General features: G+C 42.5%; 1 protein-coding gene across 5 annotated transcripts in view; it reads right to left on the minus strand.

The window, feature by feature from the left end:
* scn8aa (sodium channel, voltage gated, type VIII, alpha subunit a) overlaps positions 1-13,473 on the minus strand; it is a 44,074-nt gene extending 30,601 nt beyond the window's left edge. For 3 of the 5 annotated variants that reach the window (XM_058643431.1, XM_058643435.1, XM_058643432.1), the window contains exons 1-5: positions 13,202-13,473; positions 7,223-7,553; positions 2,188-2,306; positions 1,005-1,094; positions 384-512 (exon numbers count right to left, since the gene is read on the minus strand). In XM_058643431.1, coding sequence (XP_058499414.1) covers positions 384-512; positions 1,005-1,094; positions 2,188-2,306; positions 7,223-7,498 — 614 coding nt within the window. In that variant the 5' untranslated portion in view covers positions 7,499-7,553; positions 13,202-13,473. Of the gene's footprint in view, positions 1-383; positions 513-1,004; positions 1,095-2,187; positions 2,307-7,222; positions 7,554-12,743; positions 13,050-13,201 lie in introns of those variants that run through there. The other 2 variants (XM_058643434.1, XM_058643433.1) reach the window with 2 other exon arrangements.
* Positions 13,474-15,317: the final 1,844 nt, after the last annotated feature.

Here is a 15,317-nt window from a genome sequence, read left to right on the forward strand (position 1 = left end):
AGAGAGTAGTGGTGAAAGTACTAAATGATAAACTGGGATACTGGGCCTTAAATTGGATGGCGGAGGCTCTGACAGATTGAGAAAGGACGAATGAAAGATAGAGTTGGATGAGAAGAAGAAGACGAAGAGTTGGGTTTTGTCAGAGAGGCCGCAGAATGTCAGATGGAAACCTTCAATTCCCAAAGAGAAAGACCAGAAAAGTCTCAGATGAAGGAGAAACAGACGATGGGTCATCAGACAGAGAGGAGGAAAAAAAGAAAGACGACAGTCCTCTGCATCATCATCACTCTACATCTCACTTTCTTCCCCTCTTAAATGAAACAATGACAATATCTGTGCACATCATATTGGATCACACGGAAAAATAAAATAAATATACTTACGCCATGGAAATGACCATGAAATCCAGCCAGTTCCATGGATCTCTTAAGAATGTAAACCCGTCTATACAGAATCCTCGTGCGCAGATTTTTACAAGAGACTCAAACGTATAAATTCCTGTGAACGTGTACCTGGAAGACAAAAGTGTTGACAGAATCGGTTCAGCTGGATCAAAGCGCACTCACATCTGAATGACTGTAATCTCATTGGCCAGTGAGACGCCCAGGACGTAACAGAGAAGGGTAAAGGACAGAGGATAAATTTGGAAACAGGAAGACAGATGAAGCTCCATAATGTAACACAGTTATTTAAAGTCTTAATTAAATGGTGCTTGAGCCTTGAAGCATTTGTATGTTAGCATTGTCACTTATAACATGAACATATGGTGACACTGCAGACAGATTAGCATATTTTAGACCTTTAATTCAGGTTGAACCTGAGGCAAAGGTGGAGATGGGTCATAATATTCCAAATGAATGTGTTAGTAAATTGTTTTACAAAAACATAACAGATTTCAAATATCACTGATTTAATGTAATTGCCATTTCCTGTTCCTGTCCCCACAAACTGGGGTTCTCTAATGACATGCATTCACCACATAAATGTACAGAAAGTGTACTTACTCTACTTGCTTTGACCACTCAGGCGGATCACTAAAGGTCATAAATATACAGTTGGTCAGGATAGTACACATAATGATCATGCTGAAAAGAGTGAGGAGCAGGTTAAGGAAAAAACGTGGATTGCAGAGGTCATCACTCACAAACATCACAGACAGGACGAGCATCATCAAAATATGTACACTTCCTACAGGCTGCATGTTTTTTTAGCACTTAACAGAAGGTGGTTATCTGTGCCCAGTACCACACAGGCCATTATTTCACCCATGAAGTATTTACATGGTGTATATTTAGTGAAAATACAAAGGCATGACTAAAACTACACAACATGTTTAAACCTGCAAGGCTTTTAGTACAGAGAGGTTTATGCTAAAACAAAACTAAAGAAAACCCTTAAAGAGTTTTAAGTGCAGCCAGAGAGGTCAGTTAGAGCTGTGGCTTGTGGCGGAGATTATATTATAATCTCGATTATTCAGAATGGACAATTAAAAAAAACAGCTCAGTCATTACTGCACAATGACATCTTATTGTTAACAGCTGAGGGTTTGCTGATATTTCTCATTACAACATTTTACTTGAATCTTATAATGACACTTTGTGGAATTATACAGTAGTCCTGAAAGGTGATTGTGTTACATACAGTCACATCTGTTATGTTAATGCACAAGAACTTTGAATATTAATATAAAACTAACATAAATTTAACCTAAAATACAAAAACACAATCATTTATTTCAAGGAAAGTAGCAGAATGTAAATATCATATAACATGAGATTTGATGCAGCTCAGGACTAAATATTCTGATCCTGTTGTAAATGTAGTCAGGGCACAGTTACTAGATATTCTCCAGAATATCAATCAATGTCATTTCTAGCAGGTGATGTTTCAAAAGACAGACTTGACCTACTTTATGTAGAGATGTTTGGGATTGACTTTTATCAGCTCTGTCTCAAGGAGAACAAAACATTGAGCTGGTCAGTGTGAGATTGGACTCACACATCTAGTTTCCGGCTAAGGATGACTCATCATTTGTGCACGTCTTGGCTTCCTATATGCTCGTCCACATCAGGTAAACCCGCTGACTTATCACACTGAGAGTCAGTAGATATACATGAAGAAACACGGAACACATCATCATGAATAATACACAGGAACAGGCTGTTCAAACAGCTTTTAAAAGGATATGAATGTATCAAAATTTTAATAGCTATTCGCCTAACCAGATTTAAAGGACTTATGAAGTACAAGGCAGGTGTGGCACTAAAACGGAAGATTGTCTTCCCTCTATTTAGCACTATAAACGTCTGTGGACAGAAGCAGAGGAGAAAGAGAAAAAGAGTATTAATAAATAATATCAGAGAAAAACATACAGTGCAGAATGTAATTGTGTCAGTGCCATGTATTAATTCACTACATTCTCTACATGAATAGCACACAATACATGATTCATTAGAGATAATGTGTGCTTTTGCGTTGTGTATCACATAAGTGCGTTTGAAAATGGCTGCCAGGATGTTTCTAACGTCGCTCATTGTCCCAGTCACTCAGTGCTATCCTGCCCGCCGTGGCTACGGTGGTTTCCAGAGGAGGAAACCAGCGAAACCGAGAGGAGCTGACAAGCTTCTTTCTCTCTTTCTGTGGGTAACCTCATAATTGTTTAAATAAAACATGGCGATTTGCTTGAAACTTTAATGAGACTCTGTGCATTTGCGCCGGTGATATGGGCCCTTGTGCTTTTAACAAGGCATCCCTCACTACATTAAGTCCTGCAGAGTTACCAGCTCTGAGCTGACGCCCGGAGACAGAATGGAGGAGGAATACAGTAAGAGACCTCATGGTGGGGGTCACATGACTGTGGAATTATGCCATGCACTCCCAATAGAAAGGAGGAGTATGTGTCATATGTTGTTAACTGGAAACATAAACATTCATCTTCTACCACTTTACCCTCCACATGAGGGTCTGCTGGTGCCAATCCAAGCTGACATAGAGCTCACACTCACACCTACAGTCAATTTAAAGTGTCCAATTTGCCTAATCCCCAAATCTGCATGTTTTTGGACAGTGGAAGAAAACTGGAGAACCCGGAGAAAACCCACGGACACACGGTGCGAACATGTGAACTCCAACTACAATCTACAGTAGGGATGTAACGATTACCGGTATGACGATAAACCGCGGTAAAATTTTAATTATCGCTAAAACCGTGATTGATTACCGCAACTGATTACCGAAAAACTCACAGTGATACTGCTCATTTCCTGGAGAAGCAGCAGCACCTGAACGGCACTCGCTCAAGCGGGCGCGCATGCGCAGTTTGCACTGTCTGTCCAGCGACAACACGGCTGAAGCCACCTGCGCTCCAGAGATTACCCCCCATAAAATCAGAAATCTGGGCATATTTTGTATTTTTAAAGGATGTTGAGGGTAAAATAATTGAAGACAATCAATCCTTGTGCAGAAAATGCAAAAAAAAAATCTCCGCGAAGCCACTTCCAATATGATGAGCCATCTCCGTGACCACCACACACAACTTTTCAGCGGCTAAGTCAACAAAAACGGGATTTCGGAATAGTGGGAAACGTCATGGTTTGTCTCGCGAAAGCGAGTAGTGTGCAGACGACACGTACCGTAGCAGACCAAAATGTGTTTGTTTCTGTGTTTTTTTATTTAATTTTTATGCTGTGTACGACCGCTGCTACTTAATTATTATCCGACACAGAGTGAGGACCTGTGTGTGTGTGTGTGTCAGTGTCAGTCAGTCAGATGATATAATAATAATAATAATAATAATCATATAATATAAAATATCTTTTTTTAAATAAAACTTGGTTAAAAGATTTCAGTGTGTGTGTTCAGTACTTTTGGAACATTTTGAACACATCTAACAATACCGTGATAATATTGTTAACCGTGATAATTTTGGTCACGATAACCGTGATATGAAATTTTCATATCGTTACATCTCTAATCTACAGACAACTCCAGTTGTAATTATAGCTCAGCGCTACATACATATATATATACATACAGTAAACTTGCATGAATACAGTTTCAAAAATGAGCAGCCATGTTGTGATTCAAACACACACACACACACACACACACACACACACACACACACAAGTGCTATATATGTAGGCATTTTTGTAACGCATGACTAAAGTGCTGCAAAGCTACTGAAAATTTCATAATCCAGAGACGAGGAGAGGCAGAAAAACTGGGGAGATGGAGACAGAGCGAGGCAGTCTGAGGAGAGGCAGGACAGAGGGAGCCAGAGTGAGGGCAGCTGGCCAGAAGACAGGGAAGACGAGGGGAGGGGGGGATGGGCAGGTGATGAGGAGGGGGGGAGAGAGAGAATGGGGGGGGGGTCAGATTTGACAGCGGCTTGGGGCCATCAGCATTGCATCCATGACGGCCGCAGCAGCCATTCAAAGAGCCCATTCTCTCAACCCTTGTGCTAAACGGCAAATTGACTCTGTTTTATGGTACCTTTCATTTACACACACACACACACACACACAAAACCTGTATTCTTAGTTGTTCTTCAACATTAAATGTATGTAGTTTGCTTTGTCTTGGTTTTTCATTGATTTAGGATCTCTGTTAAAATGTCTTCTTCAGTTGTACCTTCAGGTTTTTCCCTAGTAAAACACATTTTATTGGACCTGGCTGCAGCAGAAGGAGAGCAAGTATGTTCATGCATCTCTGCACATGTCGCCCATTTTCATCCTTGTCCTCACTTCCTCTACCCTTCCTCCTCCTTTTTATTTTTTGCTTATTCTCCTTTGGCTGATCTGTTCCTCTGGCCTTTGTACATTTGGCGCTTGATTTGATCTGGCTCAGCTCAGCATAGCACAGTCCTGCACAGGCCACCAGCTGGGTAATGAGAGCTAGATGCTGCGTCATCACCCAGCCGGCCTGACTTCCTGCCCTCTGTCTCGGTCATGACACGGTCTAAAACTGCCACGACTGAAGATTTGTAGTGAAGAAGATGAACAGCTTTCCTTTCCAGTTACTGCTGCGAGAAATATACTCAGAACTGACCTGCTGCCTCTCAGCGACAATGATATACAGAGCAACGTTCCTTCCATCAAGGTCACAACCTGATGTGACGTCACAGCTGCTCGAGCTGCCAGATCCAAAGCGGCATCAACTCCCTTTGGCATTAGAACGAGACAAGATCGAGGGGCCACAATTAGATTTTCCTGAAGCTGAGAGCTGACAGGGGCTGTTGGAGAAGGCAGGCGAAGAGACAAGAAGCAAAACAGCGGCAACAAAACACACACACTTGCACACATCTGTGGCAGAGAGATGCATGTGTGGAATTAAAAGACGACAGAGCTGTGTGTTGGTGTGGGAATTTATCAACAGTCCCACATCTTGCTGGACACGTGTCTTTGGAATCGTGTCTCCTGCTTGTGAACTAAACTGGTGCGTTACATAACAGTCAGCATATGCACAGTGTAAAGACAGGGAGGTTAGAGAAAGATGGAGAGAGAGGATGAACACACAAACACACACGTAATCTACAAAAAATCGGACTTTATATTGTAGGGTGTGTGGATTGGCAGAATTACACAACAGTGTTGTCTAAGATGCAGTTGTATTTCAAAAAGGAGACTCTTTTGAATAATAATGATTTTGTCACATCAATCTCTGCTAAAAATAGACAACAAACAATGTTTCCATGGCACGAGATTTTAGTCTCACTGTGCAGTCCTTTTATAAACATGCCAACATTCAAATAGCCTCAGTGCACTTTGCATCTTGACTCATGCTTCCGTAAAGAACAGCCATTTTATGATGAAATGTTATTTTGTCTCTTTAAAGTAAAAGCCCTGTATGGATGTTAACTGTCTGGTTTATTTGGTGTACTAATATGAATATATTTCAGCATAGGAAGATGCAGTTTTGGCTGACAGCTTCACATGACGGTGATATTCAGAGAGTCTCAAGGTCACCCACTCGTTCCTCACACGCAACGTCAGCCATCACGGAAGACCCAGAGGGACACAAGTCTCCTCCAAGACAACCGCCGCTTTCCTCTGCAGCCACAGATTAACTTATGAACAATTAGAAAAGTCTGTCATGTGGAACAACAGTCTTTCCACAGTTACCGCAGCTGACCTTTTCCCCAAAGCCCTGCAAGCACAGTAGAGACACAGCAGCATCTCAAGTGCTCAACTCTCACTCTCCCCAAAGGCCTTCAAGAACGGAAAACATGACTGCACTGACTGTGCAACCCAATCACAAAATGGAAGTAATGTGAACACATTTCACCTGGAAGCCAAACAATCAAGAGCCGGCACGGCTCGTCTGTTCTGTCTGTGTAATGACACATGTTGACGTGCTCATTACCTCAGAATTGCGTGACATATTATTATGTTTGTTGCAGGGTTTTTTTTTTAAAGTTACAATCATATTTATATTACAACTATACGGGGGTTACAATGCTTGATACAAGAAACCTCACAATCCTTGTTTTTATTTGTCAAAGATTCTCCGGGTTCTCTGGCTTCCTCCTTAGGTCATGAAACTGGACATGTTCTACCTGAGATGTTCATGTTTCTGTCTTTCTGCATGGAGTTTGCATGTTCTCAATGTGTGTGTGTGTGTGTGTGTGTGTGTGTGTGTGTGTTTCCTCCCACAGTCCAAAAACATGCAGATTTGGGGATTAGGCAAATTGGACACTCTAAATTAACCATAGGTGTGAATGTAAGAGTGGATGGTTGTTTGTCTCCATGTGGCCCTGTGATGGACTGGTGACTATGTCAGCTGAGATTGGCACAGCTCCCCCACCACCCTCATGTGGAGGATAAAGCAGTAGAAGATGGACGGATGGATGTTTAAATAGGTTACAGTAGCAGAACAGTCTAAAATAGTAATGTTGAAGACCTAAAGAACTTTGAAATGCAGACAAAACGTTTTATTTTCTGTGGAGGGCAGGTTTTGCACGTCTCTGTGTAGGAAGAAGCTCTATCTTGTATTTATCTATCTATATTCGAGGTATTGTGTACATTTTTTTATTTGTAGTTTGAGAGTTTGGAAGCCTGAGGCACAGGGACGAGCAGGGTTCATAAACTTTTCAGTAGATATTATTGAGATAGCAATACAGAGCCACACTTAGAAACATCCCCTTTAGGGCTCAATTTAAGTAACATTGATAACTTCATTTTGTGTGTGTGTGTGCTTCATGGCTTTCTTCAGGTAAACTCACTTTTTGAGTATTCTGGTAGTATGGGTCCAGATCCTCAAGTGGTACCGCCACCAATCCCCGAGGGATGTCTCCGTAGATGTAGGGCAGGCTCTTCCCAGCCTCCAGATCCCTGTTGGGCTTGGGCTTGTTCTCGTCATCGTCGTCATGGTAGCTGCTGTCCTGCTTGGGTGGTTTCTTGTTCTTCTCCTCATTGATGCGCTGCTCGAGAGTCGCCAAAGATTCCACAGTAAACTTCTTGAAGCTATGAGGTCCTGGTGCAAGAAGGGGTGCAGCCATGTTTTCATCCTGCACCTACTTGGTCTTTAGGTTTGTAGCATCCACAGTAGCAGCTCTGCAGGAGGTGCAGACACAAAAAAAGAACAGTCAACTGACAATCTGCATGTAATTCATTCATGCATTCATTCATTCCAAAATCATTTTCTAATTAATATCAGAAATAGGGGTGGGTCAAAATATCGATTTGGTGATATATCGCCGTCTTTCCTCGTGCAATATGATAATCGGTACACCAGGGTAAACATCGATATTTTCATTAACAGAATTAACATTAAAGTTTAAGAAACAGAGAAATCACAAACGTTTTGTTTTCTTCAGTTAAGACAGATATCGTGATGCACTGATTATCACAAAATCATCGTGGACCATGTTACATTACATTACATTACATTACATTACATGTCATTTAGCAGACGCTTTTATCCAGAGCGATTTACAATAAGTGCATTTAAACATTTGGGTACAAACAAGTGCTAGGAGTAAGTAAGAGCTTCAAGTAAGCCAAACTATAAAGTGCTAGTCATAAGTGCGATGTATAAGTAAGTGCTTTTTTTTTTTCTTGTGAGAGTGAATACCAGAACCAAGAGAGTTGGTGTACAGAGAGAAGAGGAGAGGGCCCAAGACAGAACCCTGTGGGACCCCAGTAGTTAGAGGACAGGGTTCCGACACAGATCCTCTCCAGGTTACTCTGTATGTTCGGTTTTGAAGATATGATGAGAGTAGGGTAAGTGCAGCGCCTGAGACACCTAGTTCTTGAAGGGCGGAAGTAAGGATCTGGTGGTTGACTGTGTCAGACGCTGCAGAAAGGTCCAAGAGGATGAGCACAGAGGAGAGAGAGGCAGTCCTGGCAGTGCGGAGTTGCTCAGTGACAGCAAGAAGTGCAGTTTCGGTCGAGTGACCTGCTTTAAAACCAGAACCAAGAGGATCGAGAAGGTTGTTCCGGTGAAGGTAGGAAGAGAGTTGATTAAAGATAGCACGCTCCAGAGTTTTGGAAAGAAAAAGAAGAGGAGAGACAGGTCTGTAGTTATTTACTTCAGACGGGTCAAGGGTGGGTTTTTTAAAGAGGGGGGTCACTCTGGCCTCTTTAAAAGTCAGGAAAGCAACCAGATGATAGAAATGTGTTAATGAGATGAATGAGGAAAGGAAGAAGATCAGAAGCAATTGAGGTGGGGTTGAGAAAGAAGAGCGAATGTCATCTACTTTTTTTTGTGAAGTAGTTGACAAAGTGAATTGGTAGAAGGGAAGAGGGAGGAAGGGGAGTGGGGGGGTCAAGGAGGTTAGAGAAGATCGAGAAAAGTTTTTTGGGGTTAGAGAAAGAGGATTGAATTTTAGTCTGATAGAAAGATTGTTTGGCTGCAGAGGGTGTTTTGATTTCCTCCATTTCCTTTCTGCTGCAAGTATCGTGGCTCTCTCAGCACGCACTGTGTCAGACAACCACGGGGCTGGGGAGGACTTACGAACCCGCCGTGAAGTAAGAGGACAGAGAGAGTCAAGAGAAGAGGACAGAGTAGAGAGGAAGGTGTCTGTGGCAGAGTTGGGATACATGAGGGAGAAGGAGTCAGCTGGAGGCAGTGCTGATAGAACAGTTGAGGACAGAGAGGAGGGAGAGAGAGAGAGCGAATGTTATGAATCGGATGACTTCTCTGACTGGATGTTGAAGTCGCCAAGAAGAACAAGTGGTGGGCCATTTTCTGGAATGTTTGAAAGGAGGACATCTAGTTCATACAAGAAGTGTCCCAATGGGCCTGGTGGACGGTAGATGACAACAATGATTAGTTTTACTGGGTGAGTTACAGTTACAGCATGACATTCAAACGACTGTGAAGAGAAGTGTGGCAGTGGGTAAAGAGTGAAAGTCCAGTTGGGGTTGATGGGCAGACCTGTCCCGCCACCTCTGCCAGTGGATCTGGGTGTGTGGGAGAAAGAGTGGGTGGAGGAGAGAGCCGCAGGGGGTGTTATCCAAGTCTCAGTGAGAGCAAGGAAGTCTGGGCATTGCTCTGTAGCAAAGCCAGAGATGAACTCAGTCTTGCGGGCAGCTGACTGGCAGTTCCAAAGGCCCCCTGCAACAAGGTGTTGGGTGTGTGTGTGGAGCGGGTGGGATAGATAAGTGAGGACAGATTACGGTGATGCTGTGAGTGAATGTGAGGTTTGTAATATCTATGAGAAGAAACAGAAGTGCACATATGTGAAAGGTAGAAAAACAATTGCAGACAGGTACTTCTTTATCATTAGCCTCCTTGTTAGACTCTGGTTTAGACTCCTTTGTCTTTGTCTTCCTGAGTCTTCGTCTGAAGAGTCTAACACTGAAGCTCAGCCATCAATAAGCGGCCATGTATCACTTATTGTATCATGAGGTACCCTGTGATTCCCACCCCTAATCAGAAAAATCACATTGCATATGTTGAGCATGTACAGATTTCTGGTTATTTTATGTAAACAAACAATGTAAACATTTCAGCAAAAACAAATCTATAACAGAAGAACATATTTCATGTCCACACAATCACACATTTGCACAATCACACATTCCATGTGATGAAACATTTGATTCCACTGCTTGAGCGACAACATTACAGCTGCCAAATGAATTTATAAAATATACATTTTACACTTGCTGATTTACTCCAACAGCAAAAACAAATACACACCATGGTTTCACAATGTCTGAGAACAAACTTTGAGATGTTGGAGTTACACTGAAAACAATGTCAGTTGTCAAGTGTCCAGCTCACTCTCTCTGTCAATTTTCAATCTTACAATAAGTTTGTGCTCACTGGCATCATTTAAAACACTTTTTATGGGACTGTTTCACATTATTATTAACCTAACATCACACTGAGGTGATGCCACTGCATCTGAATGTGTCACAGTTAAACACGTTTTCTAGTTTTGCAGCTATTATAGGCACAGGTGATTTAATAATCAAAAGGAGATTATATATCATTAAATAATCAATACATATTGTCAGTGACAGATGTTGCTACAAGTTTAGCTGTTATTATTGTATAATGTTGACATAAGATTATTTATATGTATATTTTTTTGTTTCCAATAATAAAGCAGTTTAGATTTTTTTCCATTTATCAGCTTCTGTTCAGGCACCGGCAACTAAATGTTGTCATTGATTATGGGCTTTGGTTATGGGTTTCTTCTGTTCTTCTGACCATGAAGACAACAGAGCCCTTTCAGGATATCACCTCGTGTTTTTTTGTTTTGAGTCAATGTTGAAAGGCTGAGAGAAAGTAACACTTAACACACTTAACGTCTGCATGACTCAGTGAAGCACTTTTCCAACACACTTGGATGTAAAAGGGGTATGATGGTTACATGACAACTGTTTCAAGCTGCAGGACATTTCAGGGTCAATGTACTTGGCAGTGCTGGATGAAAGAGCTGACAAGGAAAGATGGTTTTCAGTGGATGTGGAGCCACACCTGAATCTAACACACACACACACAGCATTCAAAAGATTAAAGAAATGACTAAAAAAAAGGGATCTTATGGCACATATTTACACTATGATCCTCCCCCTTCCCACACATTATAATCCATCCCTTCTCTCCAGTAGGGCTACAACAACCGATTACGGATTGTTCATTCAACAGTATTCTGATAATCATCCAATCTTTTTTTAGTAAATATTTTCTGTTTCCTTTGCTCTTCTATGACAAACAATGCATTTAGCAAAAGGCAAAAGCTGCATTGTGATTATTCTATTCTATGCTATATGCCCATTTAAATCTCAAATACACAAAGCTAGTTCATATCATTAAGTTCTCATCCTCGCATTGGAACAGAGCAACCAATCATTTGATGGTATTATATGGTACTAATGCTCCATCTTGTTTCAAATGTTTCCATCTTTCTTTTACCCAAAATGGGAAAATTGACATTTTACACCATTTTCCGTAGGTTTTGAAGTTCTATTAAAGGAGAACATAATGAACCATGAGAGTAATCCTTAGGTGTGTAGAGTTGCAGCTCTGTAGAGAAAGATGGATGCAGCCTTAAACAGAAGCATCAACCACATCTCAATCACAAGGCCTGTCTCTGCTCTCCTCTTGCATAACAGTCTAGTTAAACATGATCAACGTGTAAAGCTGCTATCACGCAGGAAGGTCTCTCCTCTGTGTGTGTGTGTGTGTGTGTGTGTGTGTGTGTGTGTGGTGAAGAGGCAGCCTTTGAACCAAAACGTCTGATTTAAAATGGACCCCGGAACCTCACACAGTCACAGAGCCTTCTGCTAATCTGCTGGCGCTGTCCGCTTCAGCACCACACACACACACACACACACACACACACACACGTAGCACACGAACGAATGAATGCATGAAGGTTCATGGATGGAGAAAAAAAAAATCGCAGCAGTTTGCAGTAAACGAGGCCTCCACGTCTCGCGTGTCTCTGCCTCCGCTCGACGCGTGCAGGCCTGCAGCCACTGTATCCTTCACTTCTCCTCAATGTTATTAAGTCACGGTGACAACAAACGTCTTGTCGTGTGTTGGGCTCGTGCGGCCGCACATTGCTTTCATGAGGGCGACGCAGTCAAAGAGGAAATAGCGCGCACCTTCTGGCACCTTCTCGGTCGTCGTCGTCGTCGTCCCCCCCCCCCCCCCCTTTTCCTGACACGCAGGAATTGGAGCCGTGTTTACTACAGCTGTTAATAAAGCATGTGAACGCCATTATGCGCGTCTTTTCCGGAATATTTCATTGAGCAGAATAAACGCCGTCCTGCTCGGTGACAGAGAGAATCTGGAGGCTTCACTGCGCAGAGAAAGTGGCCCGCTACCACTAAATTGGCCAAAGCTGTATTGCTGCAGTGGGTGGTTTGTATGTTGCAAATGTCACGCCAAAAGGTAAACGCCACCGTGGGGTTTGTCAAAGTCACGCGTGCAATGTCGATCAATCACAATAAATCCACGTACACGATGTCATTCAGAGGCTCACATGAAAGGAAACCTGGTGCTTTTCTGTGCGTTTCGGCGCGTTGCCTGGAAGGATCCGCACCACACCCGTGTAGCCATGTCGACTGTCAAATCAATACGAGCTGAATGTGTACACAAGATAGACCCGACTGTGAAGCACAGACGCGGCGTGAAAACCACGCACAGCCCGCGACACTCGGTGGAAACAGGACAAACACGACCATTCGAGAATGATCACGGAGCTGCCACACCAACAATCACCTGGAGGAATGTCAATTTATTGGCTATTGATGATGGAGGAGGATCAGGGCTATACTCACACAGCGTCTTCACCGAAGCCTGAAGAGCAGCATCCTGTGATCGACGTGTACAAACACACACATAGAGACTATATATTGACAGTAAATCAAAAATAAATTTAAAAAAACAACTTTGGTTTATTTTGTCCTTTTTTGGTGGCTGGAGCTGACAGACAAGCAGCCTCGCTATGTGAACACCAACCTCCCGCAAACATCTAACAAATGCTTCGACCAAACACTTCATCCAACAGAAAATCCTTAAAAAATACGTTTCCCGTCTGCTCCAGAGTCACTGACAGATGCTCCGCACAGACACACATCCTCTTCCATCCCGCTCCAAAAAAAAAAAGGTGTGCAGCTCTGCGACATTTACGCAAAGACACCGACGGAGAGAGAGAGAGAGAGAGAGAAAACAACTGCTCGCACCCAACATTACATGCACGCTTTTCCTCAAACCATCACAAAAGAAGGATACTCACTTTGCAAGCGTTACAATGAATCCAGAGAGCCGCGGCAGGACTGCAGATGTGGAAGAGACTGGGCAGAAACTGCGGTTGTCGCCATATTGTTGCTCCTGTCTTCCTCCTCAGCGCGAGCGGTTTCCCTGCATAATTGATGACTCGGAGCAAAAATGTGAGGGAGTGTCGGCGGCGAGGGGGCTTCGAGAAATCCTAAAGGTCATTCAGGCCTGTAGCCTCTAAACCCCGGAGTGAGACTCACCGAATGAAAGAAGGAGGCTGCACGGAGGGGGAGAGAGAGAGAGAGAGAGAGCGAGAGAGGGGGGGGGGGGGGAGAGAGAAAGAGAGAGAGGAGCCTGCAAGAGACCGTGTGCACAAAACAAACCAAAAAAAACAGCGGCTCAAACGTGCATGAGTTCAGTGAGGTGAGTTTGTTTAGTGCAGGAATTCACTGGATAATCATGAATAGAAGGCGACACAGACACCTCAAAGTCACATGGGGAAGAAAAACGGCTGTTTAGACATTTAATGTACAAGTATAATCCTGTGTGACAGTCACATCACAACAGGGGTGTGCATAGACATTTCAGGGGCCCAAATAAAAAACAAGTGTATTTTACTTACATATATAACCTACATATATATAAAAAAGTGGTCGCAGATTTTCTCTATGGACTTTGGTGTGGGAGAGTAAGCAGCTTACAAAGCGGTGCAAACTACAGTTTCCAGTGAGAAAAAGACAACAGTAAAATAAAACAACAAACATATTCTAAATAGATTATAAACTTCAGTGGGCTATAATCTGTTTTCCTTGTGCACTTACGGGGCTCATTCATATACGGGTCTAGCACTATTCAGCTCCACTCATACTAAAATGTCATGTCTGACTGCCGTCCACTGATTGGTCAGAGTGACGTCACTGGAAGAGTCACGAGCACGACGTCTGACACGAGAATCACACCGATCAATGCCAAACTGTAGATCAATCAAAAAGACTTTAATATCCTGAAAACATGCGTTAATCTCCTACATTTAGCAAGGAAATGTCTAAAATCTCTATATAACAGAGGAGTCTGGTGTATTTAGTGACAGCACTGCTGAAGGCCAGCGATCATGAGCCGAATCACGACCCGTTCAGCCGTATTTCAATACGAGCTGAATGTGTACACAAGATAGACCCGGCTGTGAATTCAGTGACTGTGTCTGACGTCTGTGCTCCGGTCATGCAGGAAGTTCTGAATTCTAATGATTCAGTACATTGAAAATAAGTGCTTTACAAGTCACTAGTTTGTGTGTGCCATAGAAAACTATGTCACGGTAGTTTCATGGAGCCGTGCTATGATGACTCAACCCATGTTGAGCAGGTACTATAGGAATGGAAAACCATACCAAACCATGCTGGAACTGTATAGTGGAAAAGAGCCACTAGTGTTTAAACACTCTAACTGGAAAGATAACCTGTATCTGAGTTAGTGAGGGGAAACAGTATCGGTCAGTATCGGTATCGATACTGGTCAACATCACTGGATCGGATATTGGAGAGATAAAAATGTAAAATCCAATACAATCCAAAAATTACTCTCATGGTTCATGCTGTGTAACACAATACAGTTGGAGAATCATGTCTTTGAAATGACTCAGCACAAATGTATTGTTAACAGCTTCATAGATCATAAATTGTCTAAAATGACTGTATCGGACTGATATCGGTATTGGTAGATACTCGAGTTTGTGATATCGGTATTGGTAGATACTCGAGTTTGTGATATCAGTATTGGTAGATACTCGAGTTTGTGATATCGGTATTGGTAGATACTCAAGTTTGTGACATCAGTATTGGTAGATACTCGAGTTTGTGACATCGGTATTGGTAGATACTCGAGTTTTTGATATCGGTATTGGTAGATACTCGAGTTTGTGATATCTGTATTGGTAGATACTCGAGTTTGTGATATCGGTATTGGTAGATACTCGAGTTTTTGATATCGGTATTGGTAGATACTCGAGTTTGTAATATCGGTATTGGTAGATACGCGAGTTTGTGATATCGGTATTGGTAGATACTCGAGTTTGTGATATCGGTATTGGTAGATACTCGAGTTTTTGATATCGGTATTGGTAGATACTGGAGTTTGTG

Source organism: Solea solea, chromosome 11 (assembly GCF_958295425.1).
Source record: "Solea solea chromosome 11, fSolSol10.1, whole genome shotgun sequence".
Lineage (NCBI taxonomy): Eukaryota > Metazoa > Chordata > Actinopteri > Pleuronectiformes > Soleidae > Solea > Solea solea.